Below are 26976 nucleotides of genomic sequence, written 5' to 3'. Positions count from 1 at the left end.
CAGGTTCATAAACATAATATCAACCATAAACAAATATGTGAAAATATTAGTAGGATATATAATGTTTTGGGATATCAGAAACGAAGATAGTTGAAACAAGATAAAAAAGAAAACGAAGGCCTAATTATGTTTGATAACAGTGTATAAGACAAAGTAGCTATTTTTGTATTATATTTGGTTATGATAAACAATATATATATATATATATATATATATAACATATTTTATCCTTAACATATATTACTATCAAATTTACATATTTTAAAAAATAATTAGATGTTATCTTATTTGTTTATATTAAATATTGAAATCAATAATATTATAATAACCCCAATTATAAAACCTAGATTGGCCTGGTGGGTTAACTTGAGGCCTAGATCGGTCTGGAGTTTAAATAAAAAATAGAGAAATTGTTGCCCCAACCTAACTAGATTAAGACCCAAGTTAATCTATGACTAGGTTGATCCGGGACAAAATATGGGTAAAAAACTAGTTGAATTTTATTTGACTTTTTTGGTCAAAATAATGTTGTTTTAATTCCTTTAAAAAATAATTAGGTCAACCCGGGTTGACCATCTTGACTTGTGACTTAGACTTTATCTCTTGTCAACTCTTGATTTGGATTTTAAAATTATAATAATAATTATTTTTATACATGTATTGATTCTGGTCAACCTATGTTCATACTTTCTATTTGTGATTCAAGCCTTGCTACGAGTTAACCCCCGAGTCAGATTTTAAAACTATGATAATAACTATTTTTATCTTTACATTTACTTGAATCATTATTCAACCTAACTTATGACTCAAGCTTTGTCCTGGGTCGACTATTGAGTTAAATTTTTAAAATTGTGATAATAACTACTTTTATTTTTATGTTGATTTGGGTCGACCCGAGTAAAGCCTCTTGACTAATAACTCAGGTCTTGCCTCGAATCGACTCTCGATATAAGTTTTAAAACTGTGATAATAACTACTTTTATCCTTACATGTTTTAGTTGAATAATTTTAGAATTAGAAGTTTCTAACAATAATATTTTGAAAATAAAAAAAATATTATTTCTTGAAACATATTATTTTCTATTTTGAAAGTTGAAAAAATCGCTCTAGAATTATGTAATAAATAAATTTATTTTTATTTTTCTAATCAAATACATTTCTATATTTATTATCTAAGTTCCTTTTATTCTAAAATAATAACCAAACACTGTATAAGAATTGAGATTGAGGTCATCCTAGTTGTAACCCTTGTACCATAATTTCAGGCATGCTGAATCCGCGATCACATGCTGTTTCTCTGCAGCACAACTCACATGGATAAGATGTCCGCTATATGTTGCCGCTGGTGTACATATACGTGGATGATGAGTTGACCAAAATGTCGAATGGTTGTTCATGAGTTTAAATGATCAAAATCTAAAACTTGAAGGACCAGAGTGGGCTGTGCTTGTCCTTCCTCTGCTAAGACTAAGAATGAATGCGTCTGAGCTTGCTTCAGGATTTATCACATGAAGTCTTAAAACACGTGAGCACAACCCTTGTCTGCCTAGACCTGTTTGAGGCTGCGCATGTTATTATTATTATTATTTTGAATTTTTATTGTGAGTTTGCAAGTTGCGGGTTATATTTAGACTTGTTTTCTTGAGGTGTCCTCCCATGATTCCAATAATTTGGTCATCGGGAATTGCTAGTGGAGGAAAGAGCATCCAAGAACAGGTTTTTCTTTAAGAAAGGGATGCTTTAGATCTATTGCACCTAACCATCAATAATGTGGTCTGTGTTCTCTTTTTTCAATGTTTTTAGACAATGGTTGTTCCTCTCACTTGACATCTGCATGTGTCATGTTAGAAGACCTTGTAGCTTAATTTACGCAGATCTTTAAATTGGGATTTACATCCCTTTTGTTTATCTACGCTGGAAACTAAATATATAGGTTGGATTAAGACATTTCATCAAGCTAATATCTGTGCTGCTTCCTATCTCCCAAATAATCATCAATAGTTAGCGATTATCACTGTAAATTTTGTTTTCTTTCATCAAATGGTTACCAAATACCATAATCTTTTATGGTAGGTGAAGCTTGCAACATATTTTTTTTTTTCTGAAACATAGTTGATTTGTTCATATGATTGTATCATTAGTTATTTATTACATTATATTCTAAAATAAACTTGTAATGGGGAATTAGTACACGATGATAGGTGATGACTCAAAACTAAGGTCAAATAAAATATCTGCTTTGGAAGAAGAAGAAGAAGAAGAAGAAGAAAACTTCAAAATGAAACCTCAACGTTGATGGTGTCCTTGATTTACTTCAAATAGTAAGGAAAGGAAGACTTGATAAAGATGTGGGTCTGTTTGGTGCCGAGGACACCCGAGAAGCTCCTTTACTTCTATTGATTCATAAATTTACTCCAGAGCTCCAACCTTTGCTTAGCATGCAAATTTGGTGCTGCTACTTAAATCAACAATCTTTAGTTGAAGAAAAGACAGCTTAATTACCCTCCCTCTCTCTCCCTCCCTCCCCCCTCTCTCATGCGTTGACCATCTATTATTGACACTATAGCAAAAATGGAGTGGTTTTGAGTGCTGAACCTAAACCCATTAACTTTGGAGTGAGCCACCGAATCAACCAAGAACTTTCAGGTCACCAAAACTGTCGAAGTCCACATTAAGGGGCCCACTGCAACTGTTTATCCAGAGAGATAGGCTGGTATAAAAAAGGACGCACACAACCCTCTCAAGAATCTGTTCCATGAAAGAAAAGATAACAGTATGTCCAAAGTCTGGAATCCCAAAATTTTCCTTCATTTTCTCAAGAACCAAACGTCATTTTTAGCCGAACAACCTGTCTATGTCTCCCCTCTCTGGTTTTTCTCTGTTGGAGTTGTTTCTACTTTGCAGTCTAGAGGTAATAATGATATAACCTTTACAATATTTACTTTCTCATTGGATTCGTTTTTTTCTCTTTGCACTAGAAATTAATCCTTATTTATCAAAACTTCTTGAATCTCATGTCTCATGTTCTAGATAGATAGATAGATAGATATTGAGTGTCATACACAAGATAATTATCTTGAGTTAAGGAAAAAAAATGCATGGTTTTAAGCTCTTTGATAGATTCAAGAGCACACAAGTCCATGCTTTAAGCCCCCAAGATAACAACTCCGGTTCAAGAGGAAAACTTCCAAAATCTAAATTTACAATCTCTGGCTCAGGAGCTCAAGCTTTACTTCCTTATGGACTCCCAACAACTGAGCTCCTTGAACCCCCTATAGACTATTACTTGCAGCCTATAGACTATGTGGAATCTTTAGCTGAAATTCATAGACGCCTGAATACTTGCTCACTAACGGATAAGTCAATATTATGCATCGAGCAGTATTCGATTTTGCGAGGATTAGGTGATCCTAAGTTGCTTAGAAGGTGCCTTTGCGCAGCGAGGCAATATGCTTTTGATGTGCACTCGAAGGCAGTGCTTTCTGCTTGGTTAAGGTTTGAGAGGAGAGAAGATGAGTTTATTGGTGTGTCATCAAAGGATTGTAGTGGGTACATCCTTGAATGTCCAATGGCTGCTTTGGTTTCTGGATACGATCCGAACTCGATTTATGATCGTTGCCAATGTTTTCAAGATGATCTTGAGGCATTTCGTAGTCAAATATCGGTGGGGAATGAGAGCTCGAGTTTGGAGGAGGATGGTGATGTTTCATTTTGCATTGGTGATAATGAGAGCTCGAGTTTGGAGGAGAATGGTGATGTTTCATTTTGCATTGGTGATGAGCTGGTTCATTGTGTTAGATTCAAAATTGCTTCTCTTTCGGGCCCATTTAAGGCTATGCTATATGGTAGCTTTGTGGAGTCAAGAAGAGATAAGATTGATTTTTCGAAGACTGGGATATCAGTGGAGGGGATGAGAGCAGTGGAAGTGTACAGTAGGACTAGGAGAGTTGATTTGTTTTGCCCTGCGATTGTTTTGGAGTTACTTTCTTTTGCAAACATGTTTTGTTGTGAGGAGTTGAAATGTGTTTGTGATGCTCATTTGGCTTCGTTGGTCTGTGGGATTGAGGATGCATTGATTCTTATTAATCATGCCTTGGAAGAAAGGGCAAATCTTCTCGTAGCCTCTTGCTTACAGGTGTTTCTAAGAGAGCTTCCAAACTCTCTGTATAACCACAAAGTGAGGGGTGTTTTTTGTATCCCGGAGGCAAGGGAGAGATTGGCCATGCTGGGGCACGCTTCATTCTTCCTCTATTATTTCCTGAGCCAGGTTGCTATGGAGGAGAATATGGCACTGAGCACAACAGTGATGTTATTGGAGGGGTTGGAAGAGTTTGCTACAGAAAAGTGGCAGAAAGCACTTGCTTTGCATCAACTAGGTTGTGTAATGCTTGAGAGAAAAGAATACAAGGGTGCCCAATTTTATTTTGAGGCAGCTGTTGATGCAGGTCATGTTTATTCATTAGCAGGTGTTGCTAGGACCAAATACAAACAAGGGCAACAGTATTCAGCATTTAGGTTGATGAACTCTCTTATTTTTGAATATAAACCATTAGGGTGGATGTACCAAGAGCGATCTCTGTATGGTGTTGGACGGGAGAAAATAATGGATTTGAATACTGCAACTGAACTGGATCCAACCCTTTCATTTCCATTCAAATTCAGAGCTGTTATGAAGGTGGAAGAGAAACAGATTAGGGCAGCTATTCAAGAGATTGATAAAATTATCAGGTTCAAGCTCTCACCTGATTGTCTTGAGTTGAGGGCATGGTTTTTCATTGCTCTTCAAGATTATGAAACTGCTTTGAGGGATATTCGAGCATTATTAACCTTGAAGCCTAATTACATGATGTTCCATGGGAAGGTGAGTGGAGATCACTTGGTTGAGCTTCTCAGCCATCGCGTTCGGCAATGGAGTATGGCTGACTGCTGGATGCAACTTTACGAAAGATGGTCTTCTGTTGATGACATTGGCTCTCTGGCTGTCATACATCAGATGCTGGTAAATGATCCTGCAAAGAGCCTACTATGGTTTCGACAATCTTTGCTTCTTTTGCGGTAAGTTTTGTGATGGAAAAACTTTTTATTTAGCTCAAGCAGCTGCACTATTATGCAGTTTAATCATCATCAAGTTTGACTTCTAATAAGCTTATACCATTTTGCATTACTTTATTTGTTTAAAATTCTGCTCTGCAATCTTTGAAAACCTGCATCCCTTGCATGTTTTTGTGTATCAATCTCATTTTTCCTTCCATCAGATAATAAACCCGTAGCCAGCTTGAAAACATTATGTTTTTGTACATTTTATCTAATAAACTCATGCAATTCATTGCATGAATAATGTGTTAACAATGAAGCGATCCTACTTTTTCCTGATCTGATATAGTGATTCTAAATCTTATGTTCATTTTTGTTTCTTTTGTTTCATTGTCTACACATCCTTCCTTTTATGCACTTCTGGAACAAGAAGGAATCTTTCCAGTACATGTAGCATAATGAATTTGGACTTGTCATGTAGATGTTTGACCTTGTTATATTCAATAACATGACATATACCACTGGATAACTTAATGCTCTAGGTTAAATTGTCAGAAGGCAGCAATGCGCTGTCTGCGATTGGCTAGAAATCATTCCAGTTCTGTGCATGAACGACTGATATATGAAGGATGGCTTTTATATGACACTGATCATCGTGAAGAAGCTCTCTCTAAAGCTGAGAAATCCATTTCGATCCAGAGGTCATTTGAAGCTTTCTTCCTTAAGGCATATACATTAGCTGATACAAATCTGGATCCTGAATCTTCATCTACTGTCATCCAACTTCTGGAGGAAGCTCTTAGATGCCCTTCAGATGGTCTTAGGAAAGGACAAGTGAGTAATGGCTATACCAGTATGTTTCTCATATGCTCATTTGTGCTCGATGTACTTGTTTGATATGAGCATTGATAATATGCAGGCATTAAATAATTTAGGAAGTATTTATGTGGATTGTGGTAAGCTGGATCAGGCTGCAGACTGCTACAAGAATGCCCTTAACATCAAGCACACAAGAGCTCATCAAGGTCTGGCACGTGTCTATCATATAAAAAATCAACGAAAAGCTGCATTTGATGAGATGACCAAGCTAATAGAGAAGGCACATTACAGTGCATCAGCATATGAGAAACGATCAGAATACTGTGACCGCGAGAAGGCAAAAGACGACCTTAAGATGGCAACACTTCTGGATCCTCTAAGAACATACCCATACAGATACAGAGCAGCTGGTAATCAGCACCACTCCTTTTCAGAAATTCTGCCCCCTTTCGATGCAACTCCTCATAAGTTTACACTTATTTCAATGCCATTCTATTGACTTCATTTTTCTTCTCTTTGCTTGAACACAATTATTGACTGTGAAATCAAAACTCTTACTCTTATTCTCAGTGCTAATGGATGACCAAAAGGAAGCTGAAGCTCTAGAAGAGCTTACTAAGGCCATAGCTTTCAAGCCTGAGTTGCAAATGCTCCATCTTCGAGCAGCATTTTATGAATCAATGGGAGACAAAACCTCTGCTCTTCAAGATTGTGAGGCAGCTCTCTGCCTGGACCCAAACCACTCAGACACACTTGATCTGTATAATAGAACACAAGACCAAGCTACACGAAGCATTTGAGCTTTTCTTTTTCATTTTTTTGAAATCATGGCCTATCAGACATCCAGCGACAAAACCATCCCAGCTATGAGAAGGAAGGACTGCATAAAGAAGCTGTAATGAACTCATTAGTATATACATCTTAATGGTATTGATGATAGAGCTAGAAAAGAGTGTTGCAAACTGCATTTGGACAATGCCCTTGCAGATAGTTATTTACAGTCTGCATCAAGAAGCTGTAATGAACTCATTAGTATATAGATCTTAATGGTATTGATGATAGAGCTAGAAAAGAGAGTTGCAAACTGCATTTAAACAATGTCCCTCGCAGATCGTTCTGTATAGGCATGACCACATGATCGATTAGTGGTATGGGATTGATGCTGGAAGGGTTCATGTACAGCAACTTCATGCTATTGATACTATAGAAAGTTACAGGTTTCACAATTAATCTCTCATTAGAAACAGGAATTATTTTCCTTCTTCCTCCTTGAGTTCATTCGTGTACATGAACAAAAGCCAGGGTAGGGATTTAAATCTTTTTGTTGTGTCATGCTTTTCTTTAAACTAAAGATGGCAGAGGTGATGTTCTCGAGTTAACTACTGTTGTAGTTCTGCATTTCTCCAGCTGACCACTTTCTGGTTTCTACTTCTTTTCTCTTCTATATTTCCATACCTAACTTGCATTTTGGCCGAGTGAGCTCATAAGCAGTAACTATAAGGAAGGTTGATTTTTTACTGTGACAGATCTGGGGCCTGAGATTTCTCCATATGCTTCGGACCGCCCCCTAACAATAAATGCATACAAAGTCATAAACAAGGGTGATAGGTGTTTGGAGGTTACAGCAGTGGTAGACTTTGACTCAAATTTTTCATCCTAGAGTATTTGCAACTGGTAATATTCAAAAACTGACCTTTTTTTATTTCGCAAGTATACTTACAGATACTTGAATTTTATACAGACTTTGGCATGGGAGAAAGAACAAAGCAATGGACAGACAAGAGGTCCCCCTTCCTCAGCTATATACAAACATCATGCTTACGTTAATTAGATACAAGTATTATCTACCCTATAAAGCACTGCTTCTGAGAACCAGCAAGAGAATCAGGGAAAACAGGGCATGAAAAGTACACTTGAATCCGAATTTCAGACTGAGTTAACCTCGCAACTTCCTTCAGTAGACATAATTTCAAGTTCTGCCCACCAGAGGGGTGATAATTTTGGTGTTGCTCCATCAGGTCCCACTGATGTGATCTCTTTTAACTTGGCTGCAATCTCTTTCATCGTTGGTCTATGCTTTGGATCAGGATGGATGCAATTTCTTATGACTTCCGACAACTTCTCAAGCTCTTCCTCTTGGAAAGATTTTAGAGTTGGATCCACCTTTTCTTTTAATGGTTGCTCTCCTCTCAGGTAATCTGATGCCCAGTCAGCAAGATTGTCCACTGCATATGGGATCCTACCGGTTATCATTTCAAACAAAATTACCCCAAAACTGTAAATATTGCTCTCTGGATCTGATGATTGTGATTCTAGAAGCTCCATGGATGGTGACCCAGTCTTTGCTGCTGTTGCATCATTCCAGAAACTGAAATCTGATATTTTGGCTGCATAGTCTTCAGTTAGATATATTGACGATGATTGCAGGTTTTTATGGGCTACAGGTGGAGTTAGTTGATGCATGTATTCGAGGCAATATGCCACGCCCATTGCTATTCGTAGTCTCATTCCCCAGTCCAAGTGTTCGGCTTCTTTTACTACAAGAAATCAAGAATTCAACTGTCATTCATACCATAAAACAGTACTATAGGTCAGTTACTGAAACTTCAATGACCTCTAAATGCTATGATGCAAATGTACTGCAGCCATCAAGTATGCAGTCTAACTGAGAAGTAGAACGGCTTCCTTTGTATATTGTTGCAAAATACAAGGATATGAATATTATTTGCAGTTCTGAGAGAGTACTAAATGAATAGGAAAAATCCAGTTCTTCTTTGTTGCAAAATACAAGGATATGAATATGATTTGCAGTTCTGAGAAAGTACTAAATGAATAGGAAAAATCCAGTTCTTCTTTTTTTCTTTTTCTTTTCTTCCTTTTATCATCTTTTGAGGTGCATAGTCAGTTCTATGCTAATAAAAATTCAGTGCTAGTTCACAGATTGAACAAAAGCCGGCACTGATATTTTCAATGAGCACACGTCCTATAAAATGCCATACTAATTTAATGATCCAGCAGAATGTAACTATATCTTAGATATGATCACTTGACGAATTCAGAAGAGGCATAAAAATGTAAGGTACTTACCGTGCAGATGTTCAAACAGAGTTCCATTTGGAGCGTATTCAAAAACCATTATTCTTGTGAAAGGCTCATCTTCTTCACAAAATCCAATAAGGTTGACAAAATTCTTGTGGTTCATTTTCGATAATGTGTCAATCTGAAAGATTAGCAAAATTAGCATCTACGGGAGCCAATATTAAATGGATGAAGCTAGCAAATTTCAATGTCAAGTACCTTATTTCTGAATTGGGCTTCCAAGTTTTTCGACCATTCTTCACGCGATTTTACTGCAGTAGATGTCACAGCTATTTCAACCCCACTAGATAGTGTCCCCTTGTACACTGTGCCATCTGAAAAGGGGCCAATAATGTTACTGAAATCTTCGCAAGCGACCTCAAGTTCTGGTCTCTTGAGTTTTGGTACACCTGAAAAGACACATTACCAAAAATCAGAAAAGACAAGATTGAATCAAAATCTATACATGTCATTTGTGGAAGCAGCAGATGCTAAAGCTGTGGTTACTGAGCTGTGTTAATCCACAAATTTTATGCCTCCGTGCTTGGCTATTTCAGGGTTTTGTGTGCTCGCACAAGTGCATGTGATCCTTACAAAAAAGAAGATTTACCCGTTACAAATGCCTTTTGTAGCTGCCCACTTAAACCTGTGGCCCAAGGTTTGACAGTGACTACCTTGCTTCTTCTAAAGAGAAAAAAGCCAACGGTTGAAATCAGAGCAAACATCGAGCCAGCAATAACACCAGCAATGAGAACAGTGTGATTTTTTGACTTTGAACGCTCCAAATGACTTGGACTTGGAGCAGGGACCGTTGACAGCCCATCATGTTGTGGTTGTCCAATAAAGACACGTGGTTCATTTTTTGGAGCAGGTGAAGCTGGAGTTGGTGCAATCATGAGTGAGGGTGAAGGAGGCAAAGGAAGACTGGAGGGGGATTCTGCTGGAGAAAATGATGGAGACTCCGAAGGAGATGGTGATGGGGAGAATGATGGAGACGGTGATAAAGACGGTGAGTCTGAGGGTGCCATTGATGGTGATGGTTGAGATCCGGATGGTGACAATAAAGATGGAGAAGGCGATGCTTCAGAACCACTTTGATTAGCTTTATGACGATTGTTGTCTGTGGGTGGATTTGGAGGATCTGCCACCTGCAGCAGCATCCGGTGAGCTATATTTCTAGATTGAACATTGTTCCTGACAAATAAAATAAGTGTTGTCAGGAAGCTGGTGGGAAGTTAATTTAAGTTGAGAACTGAAAGCACTTGTTAGTGTAAACTAAACTAAACTAATCAAGTAGCAGATTCCACGAAATTGAAATCAGGGGAAAACTGAGGCACACAAAAGTCGCTTCATGTTTCGCCTTGCATACACCGGAGGAGGTCCTCTGTTTGCATTAGCAAATTTGGGAGATGGCAGAATAAATCAAAAGCTAGATTGTACATTGTGATTAACTAGGATGTCAGTTCCTTTGGAATTGATTTTATGGCCATTGCATTCTCCTATAAGTTGCTTTAGCTTTTTCGTCTTTTCCTTTTAGTTATTATTCCAATATCATATCCACCTCCCCTCTCATAAGCCACCACTTCCTCTCCCACTTTTTCTGCCTTGACATCTCTATAGCGGCTGCATCAAGTATCAGCTTGTAGGAATAACAGTAATAGCACTTGCTTACCAGGTAATGTCTCTGCAGCAACAGGAAGCTCTTAACTGATTTTCATCTGCCTGAACTTCAGAAAGCACCTTGAGGTCATTTACTTCAGGAGATATGCCATCTAGAAACTTGTTATTGTCAAGCAAGCTGCAATAAGGATCAGAGATGATTTAGTCAAACCATTCAAGCTTAAGAAGGAAAAAACTAAGTAATATAATCGGCCAGGATGAATTAACTTACAGGGTAGTCAGTGATAGATTATTTGCAAAAAAGTCAGAAGGAAATGGTCCACTAAAGTTATTATATCCCAAGTCCAACACCTCCAGCTCCTCCAGCTCTCCAATCTCTCGAGGAATGTTTCCGTAGAAAGAATTGTTGCGTAAATTTCTGAATGGAAAATGTGAATTAGATAAAAACCCATAAAATGGTTTCCAAAGATCAAATCCAGGCTGAGGTTTAAACTTACAATGATTTTAAGTAAGCTAGTCTCCCAAGTTCAGGTGCCAGTGTCCCTCCAAGACAGAGATCTGTCAAATGCCTACAAGTTGAACATTTCTGACTCTAAGGAAATAGAAAAGAAAAAAAAAAAAACTTTGCTACTAAGAGGAGAAATGACTGGATGTTTGATACATGCTAAATGATAATAAACTTCATAATTACACCAGATAATTACTGCATAAATGGGGTAAGATTAGCATACGAAAAGGTGAAAAAGAAGAGTATAGATGACATGATAAAATCACAAAAGGAAGAAAAAGAAAAGCTAGAATTGCTCCATGGAGGCCAGCATTATTATGAACTGTCCATGGAGACATCATACACTGCATTAAATAGTTTGTCATCTGATCACTTATAGGGAAAGCTTTATACCATGATCGATTCTGCACCAACCAAGTACAATGACTGACAACAAAGCAGACTCTATGTTTTCCTTCACTTCAAGTTCATCCAACAATTAAACTCAATATGACAGCTCAAGTCTGGATTTTGATCCAACATTTCTGACTTTAGAATCTGCTTGGATAAAGTTAACATTATTCACGAGCATTTCACATTTCCAGTAATATACAAGTGGAATTTACCACCTCTAAACACATTGGATCTTTGATTCAACTAAATGGACCATCCAAAATTACAAATTTAATTAACTTGCAAGCAAAAAGGATAAAGATATACTCCTGTAGGATTGGAATGCTTGATTACTTAATATTTGACACTTTTCTTACTTACAAGATCACAACTTGGCCATCAGAGCATTCGACACCAAACCAAGAACAAGGATCAATATCTCCATCTTTCTCAATCCAATTCGATAAAGCTCCAAGTGGATCTCTCTCCACCATCTCTCTAAACCTCAACAAAGCCAAACCTGCACCATTTTCAAACACAATCACATTTCTATATAGAAGAACACCAACTTTAACAAAGCTGTAAGGACATGCCAAACAAAAGCTCGTAGCTTTATGGACATAAAACGTAGCATAACTCATCACCTTCCGTGTTTAGAGACCAACAAAAGCTCAAGCTTTGCTGCAGTAACAACAGAACCAGCATCAAAATCTTCATGCGAAGCTTCACAGTACTGTTCGATCTCCACCACCCATCCATCATTAAAAAGATAGTCAACAACTTGTGAAAGTAATTCTTGGGGTAGAAATATGGATCAAAAACACACTAGGGAAATAAAGAAAACAAAAACAGGGAGGGGTGGGGGGGAGCTTGACGGAGTCTTGGGTTGGCAAGTGGAGCTAGCTAATTTAGAAGAGAAGAGAAGAAAGCGCGTGCGTATGGGGCGATTATAAACGTTTTGTTTTTAATCAAAGATGACATCGAAGGCCGAAACATTACAAATTACCCGAAATATCGGGCTAAGAGATTAAAAAATTGTGTGCGGCGGTTCATTAACGTTGGGTTTTGATTGTCTGATTGCTGATGGATTGGACTCTGTCTTCCCTACAAACAAATTTATACATAGCGCCGTCCTCTAAGCTTCCCTCCACAACCACTTGCTTGTCACGTGACGTGTAGTTGCTATTCCTTTTCGACCTTTGTAATTTTCTTTGTTTTTTATATTGAATATTATCCACGTAGTAAATCGAAGAAAATTTCGAATCTTTGACAGATCAACAATTATGCGGGATTCCTTCAAACGAAGAAACCGGTCCGAGCATCCCCGTTTGATTAACTCAACAGATTGATTCCAAATGTTGCAGTTGCATGTTCCATGGACGTTGCAAGACACCTTCCTGATCTTGCCTGTGTTTATATGTTAATTAATTCCTGATTCTGAATTAATATGTTTATCATGTGAATTTGTCAATGGTAGGCACTGTCTGATTTATGACATATTCATGTCGGAACAACATCATTTACGTACTTTAAGCTTTGACCGTTATAATATATGTTTGGCGTGTGTATTTCTAAGTTACTGGGGTATAATTAAATAACAAAATATATTCTATCAGATATGCCCTTAACCCATATCTGCACTCTCTTTACACATAAATATTGTAGGGCAGGTAAGATAATTATGCGGTAATTGTTTTATTTTATTTTTCGAAGAGCTGCCTGGTGCAGGCCAGGATTGAACCAGTTCATTGTTTAAGAGGACCAGTTCAATTTACACTGCAGATAAAATTGAAAATGCCAACCGCAAGCTTCAGAAATGGCGCCATTCAATGAAGAGTCAATAAAGGCGGAAGCAGCGGTGCCGTATGCATGCATACCTTGAATAGTACAGATTATATTATTAAAAGCAATAGGAGTTCCAGACAGATTCGGACAGCAAATTAGTTAGATAGCACATTACTGCATAATTCACATTTAGTAAATTTAATCTGAAACTGTAGGAAAATTATTAAAAAATAATATAAATTTTATTTATTTATTTATTTAATAAAAATCAAGAATAAAATAATATAGATCTATATAAATTTTAAATTTAAAAAATTTTCACTTTAAAAAATGTGTCAAAAAATAATATAAATTATATTTCAAGATCTCACCTAAAATTTTAAAATATTAAATTAAAATAGTTTTTTGACATATTATCAAAATTTTAATAATCAAATGACCACAAATTTAAATTTAATTATTTTTATTTATTTGATAAAAATTAAAGATACAATAATATAAATCTATATAAATTTCATATTTAAAAAACTATCATTTAAAAAAATATATTAAAAATAATATAAAAAATATTTTATCTAATAACTTCAGTTATTAAATTAAAATGATTATTTGATAACAGTTACGGGTTGATGGTTATATGCTGCTATATATCAATTATAAAATCACCTATAATTCTCATAATGAAAGTCTACTCGGGCTGGGAATAAGATGAAAAGGGAGAGGAAAGGCTACTTTATATATATAATATATCTATGCGCACATTTTCACATACGAAAATCATTCAGCCATATTTGTTGAGTAGAGATGATGATAGTTACGTGATGACAAACGATTGTTTCATGGTATTTTTACATGTTTGCCGAGGGGACCAACTTCAGCTTGATTGCTTGTGTTCGTAGCAACATAACAACCAAGGAATCCAAATATAAAGAAAAGAAGAGTTGAAAGAGAGAGTGGGCTATAAGATACATACATTCAACCTATATTATACATATATAGCATATAGCATGTTCTGAATGATGAGACTACATATCGAAAGATAGCATGGCAGGGGGAATCATGGCTTCGAAGATAAGCATGGGAGTTGGGGAGGGATATTATATTTCTTCGAATTGGTTGAAAACGATTAATAATCTTCATGGAGTATGATCTATTTTGAGGTGCAGAGCCATTGTAGTGGAGATCCTTTTCCTTTTTCCAGTTTCTGTAAAATTATTTAGGCCTGACAGAATCATGTTTCAATATATTGTTTTTGCTTAATAGTGGGAAACTAATCGTGACCAGCAGTTTTTGCACGCAACAGTGACCCTGCTGATCTCTGTTCTTATGAGAGGAGCTATCTAAAGCATTGCCCAAAAAAAAAATAAAAAAAAAACAATTTCTGGTTCCTATGTATAGCTAGCTTGCTTCAAAATAGCATAAGAAGATAGCAGATACTTTAAAGTGTTCTTGTATATTATAGTAGTGATTATTTTTTAAAATGATTTTTATTTGAAAATATATTAAAATAATATATTTTTTTATTTTTAAAAATTTATTTTTAACATCAATGTATTAAAACAATTCAAAAATATGAAAAAAAATTAATTTTTTATCCCACGGCCAGCGAGGTTGTTGTGAAACACAGTATAAGAAGCACTAATTAACCAAAGTTTGCAGCTAGCCTGTAATTAATTCTCAAGGTATTAATCTGTGCGGAGGGTGGGTGGGAGAATGAGAAAGGATTAGGAATTGGGATCTTTCTATCATTTTATGCGAGAGAGAAGCACTCATAATGTTTCTTGATTATGAGTTTATTTTATTTTATTTTAAAGCATTCTCTCACTGAGAGCAGCAAGGTATGAACTGGGTAAATGAAACGAGCTATTTCCAAGCCATTTGGTGAATTATTAACAGATGTGACAAGAATTGATAGTCCAACTACTTAAATTTGTTTATCTACATTTGCTTGGATTATAATGACCGGCGGCAATCAATAAAACCGTTCTTCAACATGTCATCTTGTATTCTAACTAGCAAGCTACCACCACCCCATGGGAGCTTAGAGACTGGAGCTGGACCCATGATCGGACCACAGCTACGCACTAGGGCACAGAGGCTGGTCAGGGCTGGGCCACGATTACTTGCTCCAGAATCTTAATGGGTGTTGTTTACGGGTAGAGTCAGGCTCCTGACGTGGATAGGAGCACATTTGGTTTCCTTATCTAAAATGACATAGTAACCTCTCGGAGCAATAAGAAAATGCCATACGACCTCTTCAAGCAGTGACGCTGTATCTTTTCTGTTTTTTTATTTTTCGTATCTCTGTTTTTCATAAAGAAACGCAACTTTTTTAGTCTTAAGCAAGGTTCTGCCGAGGAACCGGTCTTTCTACTGGTTTGGAATCAAGCTTTCCAATAGATGGGGGAATTACACTGAATTCCACGTCCATACATTGACCAGGTTAAAAGGTTAAAACGAGTCACTTAACAGAGAGCCACCACATCTGGCAATGCTTGCTCTACCCAGTCCATCCCGTCTTGAGATGAAGCTATGGAACATAGCACAGAAAGGTCAAAGGGAGGGAAGGTGTGCTGGATCATGGATGATTGCACAGATTTTACTACCACAAGCGATTCCCACTGGCTAAAGTTCACCGATAGAGAAGTTAGTCGAGGGCTAGTTAATAAATTGAAAACATGTATATTGACATTTGACACAGAGGAAGGAGGGTAAAACGGGATGGCTTCGGGGTTTTTATTTCTTGACAAAATGAGGCCTAATCTTGACCGAGTTTTAAGGCAACGGAAAAGAAAAAGGGACCATAAAATAGTGGCCATCTTTCGGCTAAAACTAATGGACCAAAAAGCACTCTAGCCCGAGAACATGTGAGCTCTTGATGAACCCACTTTGGAATTCTAGGTTCTCTCCATATTTTGAGGCCCGAATAAATCCGTGGCCCTAGGTCCTGGCGCTTTGGTTGATGCTGTGAGCCTGTGACGGCGTTATTCCCGCCACATGCAACCGTGGCTCGCAATAAGTTACAGGTAATCTTTTTATATTGAATTTTTATATAAACTAATATAGTGTATATATTATATTAGTTCTGTATATTTTTTATATTTTAATTTATAACAACAACTACTTTTTATAAGAAAATATAATATATATTAGCTTTTATGGTTTTAATAAATGTTCAATTTTTAAGAAATTATTAATCAAAAATATTTTAGAAATAATATTTTGATACAATAAAAATTTTATAATTATAACTTTATAATTTTTTTTGTAAAGTATTTTTATCTCATAAACTTTATTTTTATTCTAAATTCATTAATCTAATATTATATAAATATTAAAAATAAATTAAATTTTTATTAATAATAAATATATATTAACATAAATATAATAATACAACGTATAACTAAACTACTACAAGATATATTAAACTTATTAAACTAATAGTTATTAGTATTTGTTTCCTTTCAAAGAAAGTTATAAATTAGTCTTTTTAATTTTTTATTTTTTAAAATGAATTAAATAATTTTTTAGTTTAAGAAATAATTAATTAATCTCTTGTTTAAGATTAACTGTGCATAATTTAAAATACCTTTGTTTTAAAACATATCTAATCTTTTTATATTGAATTTTTATATAAATTAATATAGTGTATATATTATATGAGTTCTGGATATTTTTTATATTTTAATTTATAATAATAATTACTTTTTTATAAGAAAATATAATATGTATTAACTTTTATGGTTGTAGTGAATGTTCAATTTTTAAGAAATCATCAATTAAAAATATTTTAGGAATAATATTTTGGTATAATAAGAATCTTATAATTATAACATTATAATTTTACAAAATAATTTATTTTGTAAAAGTATTTTTATCTTATAAACTTTATCTTTACTCTAGATTTATTAATCTAATATTATATAAATATTAAAAATAAATTAAGCTTTTATTAATAATAAGTATATATTAACATGAATATAATAATACAATATGTAGCTAACCAACTACAAGATATATTAAATTTATTAAACTAATAGTTATTAGTATTTTTTTCCTTTCAAAGAAAATTATAAATTAATCTTTCTAATTTTTTATTTTTCAAAATGAATTAAATAATTTTTTAATTTAAGAAATAATTAATTAAACTCTTGTTTAAGATTGACTGTGCATAATTTAAAATACATTTGTTTTAAAACATATCTTGTTTTTTTTTATCTGTTTTTCCATATTATCTGTTTTTATTTCTATTTCTTAAACAGAAAAAATTAATTATAAAAGCATGAAATAGGTGAAAAAGACCAAGTTAGAAATACATTTAAAGATGTATGGATTAATTAATTATTTTTAAAGTTAGAGGGACTATTTAATTATTTTACAAAACTATAAGGACTAATTTATAATTTACTCTTCAAATTACTTGTGATGCCACATTTGTCCAGGTACGCGTAGCCTGATTGGATCTTTAAATCGTCCAGGATATGTCTGCGCAAATTGGCCAACAAAAAGTTCTGTGCGATAGCTTATGTTTGATGAACACTGCAATGCTGCTGCTGCTGCTGCTACCGATTTATTGCACCGAGAAAATTCGCCACTGATTGTGCTGAAAAGACCTCATGTCCAATAGAATTATAAAATTCTGTAATTGTAGAGAATTGATAGAAAGATAAAATTGGGTGAACAAATAATGAAAATTTAATACTTTGTCTGTCGCCTCTGAGTAAGCACTCCTCCATTTATGTCCAACTTGAAACCTTCACCAGTGGAATTCCCATATAGCTCAGAACCGGTTGGTTCTCCTTCACTCCTTCAATGGTCGCACAGTAGAAGCTTTCTGTTTCTCTGATCAATTCTTTGGCCTCCATAAGACTATCTTCCCTCATTCTCCAAGCCTGCAAGCCTACCTCTGAGAGTGCCTTGCTTTCTCTGGCAATAGTTATAATTCCCCTGGTACCACTAACACCTTTACCATCGGGGCGGATTGAATCTCCACAAGACTCCTAACACGCTTCCCTTTCCCCATCTGAGGGAGACCCACCTTGCAATTGAAGGCTAAATTCACTTCTTGCCCCTCTTTTCTTTGTCTTCTTCATCTCAGTAACTAAGGCCTCCTTATCCATCTCCTTCATTTTCAATCTCAAACCAAATGTTTTTGCATGTTCATTTAGGCGAGTTTTCATCTCCTCAGACCTCCTCGTGGAAGTAACACCGCTGCGATCCTCTTCCTCCTGCCATTTTATTCCAATCAATCCCACCCTTCTCTTTCTTCTTCTTGCAAGATCCTCAATCATTGGAGGCCATTGCACACCTTGACCAACGTCAAAATCAACTATGTGCACCATGTCAGCATCTTCAGGGAGGGCTTCTAGTATTACAGAATTGGCTGTAAAGTGAGCAAACCTTCCATAAGGAAATATCTGATAGAATGTTTTAAATGCAGCCTCATAATTCTTGCTCGCTTCTTTCCATAGAAAGTCCACTTCCCCTTCCAGTGCTTGAATCATATAATAAGCAAGTCGCTCGACAGTTGAACCAAAAGGACAAGCCTTCTCTTTTAACCGACTCATAATTTTTCCAGCCAACTCTTTCGTCTCCATCTCCTCAGCCTCTCCATAAGCCTTAAGCAGATGGAGAATGCCCAATTGGTTATCAAATTCCATCCCAGTACCAGGCAGAATCAAGGATGTTTGATTCATCAGCGTGCCTATAGATACCTCCCTCAAGAGGCTCCCTGCATCATCTCCATTTAGAGCGGGTGGACTGCTCTCACTTGCCAACCAGTCGCTAATATCCTCCATTTCATGCACCATCAATACTGGGTCATCTAAAGTAATACCAGACTCCGAAATTAGGGAACATTTCTGCTCCACAGGCAAATCGTCAACAAGAATAGGGAAACTTGGAGGCTCATCAACATGTATAACTGGGGAAAATGGGATAGAAGAGGAAACGTCAGAGAAATCTTCAATAGAGATACATGAAAAAGAGTGATCAGGATGGCTGCTTAATTGGCCATCTCTGTTTCGAAAAAATCCCCTGCTTCTTCTAGAGGACTGTAAGTACTCTGCCATGGATAACAAGGAAGATCAACAAGCAATTTTTTTCCATGGAGTTCACTCAAGCTCGTCGTGGAAAATGAATTTATAGCCTTGATAATGCACCTGGAAAATATAGAGGTAGCACGTAATGAGAGGAGCAAAAAAGCGACATTAAAAAACATTGAGATTGCGGGCATCATTGTCACTCGTAGCCCCTTTCTCCACACTACTAACTTGTAATAGTTTCTATTTCAATCAACTTCTCCTTGGGCAAATTAGCAGGCTGTTTATAAACCACTTTTTTTCTGATTACCGATTGATGATAATCATTCAAATCAGAGTAAAAAAAAAAAAATCTCCTCAAAGAACATCCAACTTCAAAACATTCCATTTTAGAAATGAGAGATTTATATTATAACAATTTTAGCCTTTGCATTAAGATCCCTTCCCAAATACTATAGCTTGAAGGACATGGTTCTTTGTCAACAGACCTGAAGTACTAGATAGGGTTATAACAAAAGAGATAGCTAAAATATCAGCAATAGATTCGTTTTGACTTGCGTCTCAAAATACTGCTCCAAATATTTTACCAGACTCTTCATGTCTGCCGGTGATAATTTGCAATGATCAGGTCTACCTAAAAATTTTTATAAGGAAACTTCATTGAGATAAACTGTTGAATAATTTACTTTGCAAATCGATTTTTACATCAATTCCAAGTACTTGAATTATAAAATTCCTTTCCTTTTTATCGCTCTGTTAACAACAGATTCTTGTTCTCTTATATGTCTTTGTATCTGCAATTAGTTTGGCTTATATTCAGCATCATCAATGTCTATCAATCTAGAAATAATAGTTAAGTTTATAGTATTGGTTACAATAAGAATCCAAAGGCTTTTGTTGAAGAAAACTCTAGCTTCTTACAATCATACAAATTAGAGGTCTAATCACACGAGAATATTTCTAAGTATAAAATGCTAGAAATAACTGTCAAAATGGTCATATCGTTTCCATCCACATCCCTGTCAATACAGGACATTCTTGTTACAAAAATTGGGAGCAGATAATTAGGATGGGAGCTGACAATCATTGATAAGATAATCGTTTCCATATTCTATCTCAGTTAGATAAAATTCCGCCCTGCTTGCATGGACATACGTATCTCAAGTCTGTGGACACCTAGCTGAGCTGCCGAATTATGGAATTTGAAGAACGGGTATAGGGACAGTTGTGCTATCTTACTCAAGACACGTCAGGTAATGTCGATATCTTCTAGTTGATATTCAAATCAGCTTACACGTATTTTAACTATTTTAACATATACATTGGGTGTTTCTTGTCTGAAAAGCGTATACAAAGGAGGTGGTGTCCGGGTTAAAAGCCTGAAAAAAAGGTTGGAATTTTGATATGAAACAATGCCAAGTGGTTTTGTCAACTAATTTCGGATTGGGATCGATCGTCTCCTTATATCATAAACAATTATATTTGTTAAATCTTACCCTTCAAATTTATAATAATAGTTAGGATTTTCATTTTTTTTTTTTAGGTTATCATGTACAATTTACCTTGTATGGTTACTTATAAGTGTAAAATGAAAAAATAAATGAAGATTTTCCTGACTACTATCTCTCCTCTTTAAAGTAGTCTTAATATTTTTTATTGTTTAATGATCAACTTTTTTTATCATAAAATTCTTTTAAGATGTAAAAATTTGATGGTTTTTATCATTCATAGAAACCAAGGAATCAATCATGTTGTATATAAAAATAAATTTTCTATTAAGTCTAAAATAATAGAATACCACTGAGGAGAAAATTTTGATGAGAGCTCACTTACCATAGGTGTTTATGATTATGGTGTAAAGTTATTTTTAAAATATTTTTTCATGCTTGAAAATATACTAAAATAAATATTATTTTTTAAAAAAATATATTTTTAATATCAGCATATTAAAATAATCAAAAAAACATTAAAAAAATATTAATTTGATATTTTTTCAAGTCAAATACTTTAAAATATATTCAAAAGCAAAAGCAAAAACACTCCCTCTTATCTCTTTAAATCAATGGCTAATTTTCCTATGATTTAAGAATTAAATATAAGATGCCAAACATTATATTAGGGTCATGTACGAGGCTAGACTAGAGTTAGGTGTAGGGAGATTAAGGATATAGTAGAATTGAGTCCAAAGCACTAGTAATTCAAGCAAAGACCAAATTTGAGATACTTAGAGCTGTTCCTAGGAACTAGTTATGAGCACCTAAGACTATAAGATGATCCAATATGACTACCTAATGATCAAGCAAAGATATATCTAGGTGGTGGCCAAGTGGTAAAGACTTGGGATCAAGGAGTTTGCTCCCTCTGTGGTCTCAGGTTCGAGTCCTTGGTTGCTCATAGGATGGCCACTGGAGGTTTACATGGTCGTTAACTTCAGGGCCTGTGGGATTAGTCGTGGTGCGCGCAAGCTGACCCGGACACCCACGTTAATCTAAAAAAAAAAAAGACACATCGTAAGATATTCGTGTTTAGAGTAAAACTAGATTTTTAACCCATTGTAAACCCCTGTGTAATTACAAGATCAAAGATAATAAGATTTCTTTGATGCATACTAAAAACTTGAGATGAAAAAAAATGAATAAATAATAAAAATAGTAATAATGAGGTGTGTAATGGAAAGGATGATCCCCATGGATAAGGTTAGAATATTAATAAAGTTAAAAAAAGATTAATGAATTTTAGATTTAAAATTCATTACATCAATGAAATTGATAATGGGTTTTGATAAATAAAATAATGAGAAAAATTATTCCAGGGAATTAATATGGTAATAAATAATAAGAAAGGATCATACAAAGAAAATTAAAGAGTGATGGCGTAAGCACCAATTAAAATCAATAACGTAAAATGATAATAAGTTTGTAAATGAAATAAATGATGGAGATGATGAATTGAAAATGAAATAAAGAAAATTTAACATTAGGTCTAAAATTGTAATTTCTTGTATAAATAACATTTTAATATTTAATTAATAAAACTTATTTACAATCAAGTCACACTTATTTAATCATTTCCTTTTAAGTTCTTTAATAAATAACATTCTACTCTTTAATTACCCGAATTGTATTTAATCATCAAGTCACCTAACTTATATGTGTCACCCATTAGGTTCTCATATAAATTAGTCTAAATATAAATCATAATTCTAAATAAAATAAGATTAAATAAGCTATATTAATTAATTTATTATCAATTCATCAATTGATTGATTTATATTAAAATATCAAGTACAATGTCTAGCAACTTGTTAGGATCCCTTAAATATTAGAAAAGTCATAAGTGGTTTGACTTAACCTTACAGTGATTAGTTTCTCAATGTAATTATTATCTCATCATCAATAATATTTTGATTTAGATATTATAGCATGAAGTGTGTCTGCTCTTTCAAATCATATTAGTTATCAATATCATAGTAATTAATTATTTGAATAAGATTTAAAACTCTTTTCAAATTTCATTCTACGTTGCATAAGGATTTACAATTAATACTATTTAAAAACATGTAAAAAAAATATATAATTCACTTAAGATGATGAATTATCTCAAGATCACTCAAATGTCTTCATATAATTCATATTATACTTAATATATGTACATTTATTACCTTTAATTAGGATAACATGCAGTATGATCAAAATGTAACATTTTCTATATAAGATAACTCAGTTATTTTAAATCTAAGAATCACTAACACAACCATCACATAAGCTTTTTCATATATATATATATGATCTCTTCATATGAGATTCTTATATAGGTCAGTTTAGTATACATGTCATTTGACAAGCACTTACATATTAATTCTATGTATCCCTCATACCTCAACTTATAAAAACAATTGTTTTCTTTCATAATGAGAAGAATATAACATGTATCAGTTTCAATGACTCTAGTTAATGTCTAATCTTAATATAAATTAACCATGAACATTTAGGAACAATGCTTTTATACAATGAAAATCTCATAATTACAACAATTTTATAATTTACTTTGCAAAATATTTTTATCCATAAAACTTTATTTTTACTCTAGATTTATTAATCAAATATTTGATTAATATTAAAAATAAGTAAATTTTTATTAATAATTAAATGTGTTTACAAGAACAAAAATAATGTCACATATAATAATCAATTAGTTATAAGTCATACATGTACATCTATCTCTACAAAGCATGTAGGCACACATCAAGTCCAAGATAACTTGGTATGTTTGGTACTGTAGTTACTTCTATGGTTGTGGTTTCAAAAAAATAGTTTCATAAAAATCACTTTTGTTGAGGTTTGTTTAAAAATTTTAAGTGTTTTGTTAAAATTGTGATTAAAACTGAAGTTGAACAAAAAACAGTTTTATGTGTTTGGTTAATATGTTTTTTGTATCAGGTTTAATTATGATATATATATATATATATATATATATATATTTGCAATTCCATTGCATACAAAATCCATACATGAAGGCCTCTACAATCCTTGAATATCTGAGTGAGCTACAATATCAAGTAAAAAGTCATATGAAATTAAATTGAGATTGCAATCATATTCTGCACAAACTTTATCATCTTGCGATCTCCTTCTAATATAGTTATGTAATGTCATTGATGCAACTACAATCTAAATTTAAGTTTTATATGGATAAGCATGTATGTTTTGTAAAATTCTCCACCTCTATTTCCATACCCTAAAAAAATGCTCTATCACGTTACGTAGTGATGAGTGTGCATAATTAAACAATTCTTCCCAGCCACTTGGTTGTCCACGATGCCTAAATTTTTGTAAATGATACCCTTCGCCTTTATAAGAACCTAAATACTCATACTCATTATGATATCCAGCATCAACCAATAAAAACAACATGCTAATTTTTTTCAATAACTAAAAAAGAATATTATGTGACTTTGATTATCAGCTCTTCAATTTACTTCAAATCACAACCTTCCAGTGGTTTGAAAAATTTAATACTACTATTGTCAATAGACTAAAGAAAAATACATGTATCATGTTGTGATGTTTTGAATAAATGAGTAGGAAAATACAATAAAGCCCTTGGTGGCTTATAGTGTGGGTATAAATGAATGAGGGGTAGTGTAGTAATTCAACAAAACATGATAAATATAAATAAGAAGTTAAAAAAAAAAAAACAAAAGAGGGATCTGGAAATTTGAGAGAGAATCAGCAGGAGAGAGAAGGGAGAAAGAAGAAGAAGAGAAAAGAGGGGAATTAGAAGAAAAATAGAAAGGAGTTGAAGGAATTAAGTTTAAAGGTAAGATTATGTATAAATATGTGTTAATTAAGCTTTAATTTCAGTTTTGATAAATGTTAGGGTTTTGAAAATTTGTGTTTTAGGTTAATTGATGAATTAAGTTGAATGTTATGGGTTGATTGTTGTGGGTAATTGATTATTAAGTTGAATCTGAGAGATTGTAGATAAAAATGATGATTTTGAGTTATGGTTTTGTTTGAATGGTGAATTTGTGTTAGAAATCAGGGGATAACAGTAGGTAATCTGTGAAAATTCTGGGTTTGAGGTTGAAGATGAAGAAAATTCAATTTGGTCCTTCAATTTTGGGAAATTACAGTTTAGTCCTCAAACTTTGGAAAATTTACAGATTGGTCCCTGGAGCCTATTCCGAGATTCTGAACAGAATAAAAGATAAATTATGGGCAGAATTCCTGTATAGTTATGAAATTTTAACACTTTCAATTTGGTCCTTCAATTTGACAAAAATTACCATTTGACCCTAAAAATTTGATAAAATTACAGAATGGTCCCTGGAGTATAATGAGGTGATATGGACAGAAATGAGGATTAATTATGGTCAGAATTCAGTATAGTCATGGACTTATGATAATCTTAGTTTGGTCCTCCAAATGGATAAAGTTACAATTTGACCCTTAAAAATATGATAAATTACAGATTAGTCCCTAGCTGTAATATTAGCTTTTTCAGATTGGTTTGATGAATAATTTAGGGTTAGTTAGTGAAGTAAAATTACAGATTGGTTTGATGAATAATTTAGATTTCGAGAAAATCGTTAATTTTTGGGTTTTTAGGAAAATAACTAGTTTAGTCTAAATACATATAGGGTTATGAAATAGACCCTTAGTTAAGTGTATTAAATAGGTTATATGTTTTTTTGAGTCATTCTTGAATATGTTTTCTTTATATTCAGATAATCCTGATATTCTACCGGCGGGACGTCAGTAGGATTTTCTTCGGTGTCTGCTTTTGATTTCTGTTTGCTTTCGAGTCAGGTGAGTGGATAATTTTCCATATGCAAGAGAAATATTATAAATATTTGATTTGTTAATATGAATTGGATCATGCTTCTTGATAATATATATGGTGACTATTATCCTTGTTATGATAAGCATGATCATTTGTTGAATCTGAATTCTTGATATGAACCAGTATGTATTTTGGATTGACTTCTGAATTGATAGCTCCTCATTTAATTGATGTCATGAGTTGAGCCTTGAGATATTAATATGTCTGTTTGAGTATGATTATGACCCTATGGTATGTCAGTCAAAATACCTATGCTAACAGGGTAGTGTTAGTCTTTGTGCACATCGTATCTGAACCCTAGTTGGTCGGGGGAGTCACCAACTTGTGTGGACTGATCATCCCACAGTACGGAGCCTCATGCTCATTGCATTTTGATTTTCTGACAAATTTTATCATATGATATTCTTGTTATGGCCTATTTGAGAAACCTTTTTATAAGAACCTAAAGTCATACTTGTATATATATTTCTCATTGTTGTATTATCTCGTGTGTGTATATTGAACGTTATCTACTCACTAAGTTGTTGAACTCACACTCTCATTATTTATCATTTTCAGGCTTATAGCTTGATAGCAGGTCACTTTTGTTGGACCTTCAGAACCTGCTCTTTTGATTGTAATTCGTACATTTTCCTTTATGTCTAATTAGTGCTCCAAAACTATAAAATTATATTAACTCTTGTATTAAGACAATTCAATTATATTATGAAGTTGATTTTGTTATTAATGCTGCGTTGAACTCTGATTGAGTTAGGATAAATTTGTGTGTAAGTTTGGGTTCGCATAGGTATGGAATCTTGGAGAGGAACCTTGCCTATGTGCCGGTCATGGATCCGGGATTCGGGTCGTGACACATATGCATTGCCTTCACATCTTATCCACACAAAGATGAATTGCATGTTGAAACTACAAGCAGCCATGACATTTTGTGTCGATACACCTTTTCTTTTAATAAATAGAATTTGATTATCAAATGATATGTAGGTATGAATATGTATGCCATCAATTGCACGGATACAACTCTACAGGCAATATATATTATAAGTCATCATAAACATTAATAAAATATTTGATATTCATTTAAACAACATAATAAAAAAAAATTATCTTATCTTGAAATGTGGCATATATTTTGGATTGATTGCAATTTCTCTTGGTGTGTTTGTAAATTATGAATATATTGATTTTATAACTTCTACAATAAACAAACATAAGGATTTAAGGATTTCTTTTATATATCTACTAACAATTTCACCTGAATATTGAAATCTCTCATGCACTTCTTTATTTGACACCACAACTGCTATTATAAGTAGAAACATTGCCACTTTTTCAATAACGTTCATTCTTCTTGAAGTTTTTAAGCCATAATGC

General features: G+C 33.9%; 2 protein-coding genes, 1 long non-coding RNA gene and 1 pseudogene across 3 annotated transcripts; 2 read left to right on the top strand and 2 right to left on the bottom strand.

Annotated features, from left to right (window-relative positions):
- Positions 1–2244: 2244 nt before the first annotated feature.
- LOC105125935 (uncharacterized) lies at positions 2245–7901 on the top strand. The gene is made up of 3 exons (XR_842329.1): positions 2245–2911; positions 7380–7527; positions 7595–7901. It is a non-coding gene; the product is annotated as an uncharacterized LOC105125935 (long non-coding RNA).
- LOC105125934 (ethylene-overproduction protein 1-like) lies at positions 2890–7232 on the top strand. The gene is made up of 5 exons (XM_011026610.1): positions 2890–2974; positions 3018–5055; positions 5577–5868; positions 5954–6263; positions 6424–7232. Exons 2-5 carry the CDS (start codon positions 3095–3097, stop codon positions 6651–6653), a joined length of 2793 nt encoding a protein of 930 aa, XP_011024912.1. The 5' UTR covers positions 2890–2974; positions 3018–3094; the 3' UTR covers positions 6654–7232.
- Positions 7549–12532, bottom strand: LOC105125936 (inactive receptor-like serine/threonine-protein kinase At2g40270). The gene is made up of 9 exons (XM_011026611.1): positions 12076–12532; positions 11813–11951; positions 11049–11120; positions 10823–10969; positions 10604–10729; positions 9542–10125; positions 9151–9341; positions 8941–9073; positions 7549–8390 (listed from the first exon to the last, which is right to left on the bottom strand). The coding sequence occupies exons 1-9, from the start codon at positions 12191–12193 to the stop codon at positions 7780–7782; spliced, it is 2121 nt and encodes a 706-aa protein (XP_011024913.1). The 5' UTR covers positions 12194–12532; the 3' UTR covers positions 7549–7779.
- A 5668-nt stretch (positions 12533–18200) lies between these two features.
- On the bottom strand, positions 18201–19858 carry LOC105126051 (nodulation-signaling pathway 2 protein-like; annotated as a pseudogene).
- Positions 19859–26976: the final 7118 nt, after the last annotated feature.

Source organism: Populus euphratica, unplaced genomic scaffold (assembly GCF_000495115.2).
Source record: "Populus euphratica unplaced genomic scaffold, PopEup_1.0 scaffold44.1, whole genome shotgun sequence".
Classification (NCBI taxonomy): Eukaryota; Viridiplantae; Streptophyta; class Magnoliopsida; order Malpighiales; family Salicaceae; genus Populus; species Populus euphratica.
The sequence above is the reverse complement of the archived record's forward strand: the minus strand, read 5'-3'. Positions and strand labels throughout refer to the sequence as shown.

Excerpts from the sequence above, each read along its gene's own strand:
- LOC105125934 (XM_011026610.1), top strand. The coding sequence starts at position 3,095 with ATGCATGGTTTTAAGCTCTTTGATAGATTCAAGAGCACACAAGTCCAT. Across the intron at positions 5,056-5,576 it reads CAATCTTTGCTTCTTTTGCG|GTTAAATTGTCAGAAGGCAG; the intron begins GTAAGTTTTGTG and ends TTAATGCTCTAG. Across the intron at positions 6,264-6,423 it reads ATACAGATACAGAGCAGCTG|TGCTAATGGATGACCAAAAG; the intron begins GTAATCAGCACC and ends TCTTATTCTCAG.
- LOC105125936 (XM_011026611.1), bottom strand. The coding sequence starts at position 12,193 with ATGATGGATGGGTGGTGGAGATCGAACAGTACTGTGAAGCTTCGCATG. Across the intron at positions 9,074-9,150 it reads AAGCCCAATTCAGAAATAAG|ATTGACACATTATCGAAAAT; the intron begins GTACTTGACATT and ends CTAATCTTTCAG. Across the intron at positions 8,391-8,940 it reads TCTGTTTGAACATCTGCACG|TAAAAGAAGCCGAACACTTG; the intron begins GTAAGTACCTTA and ends GATTTCTTGTAG.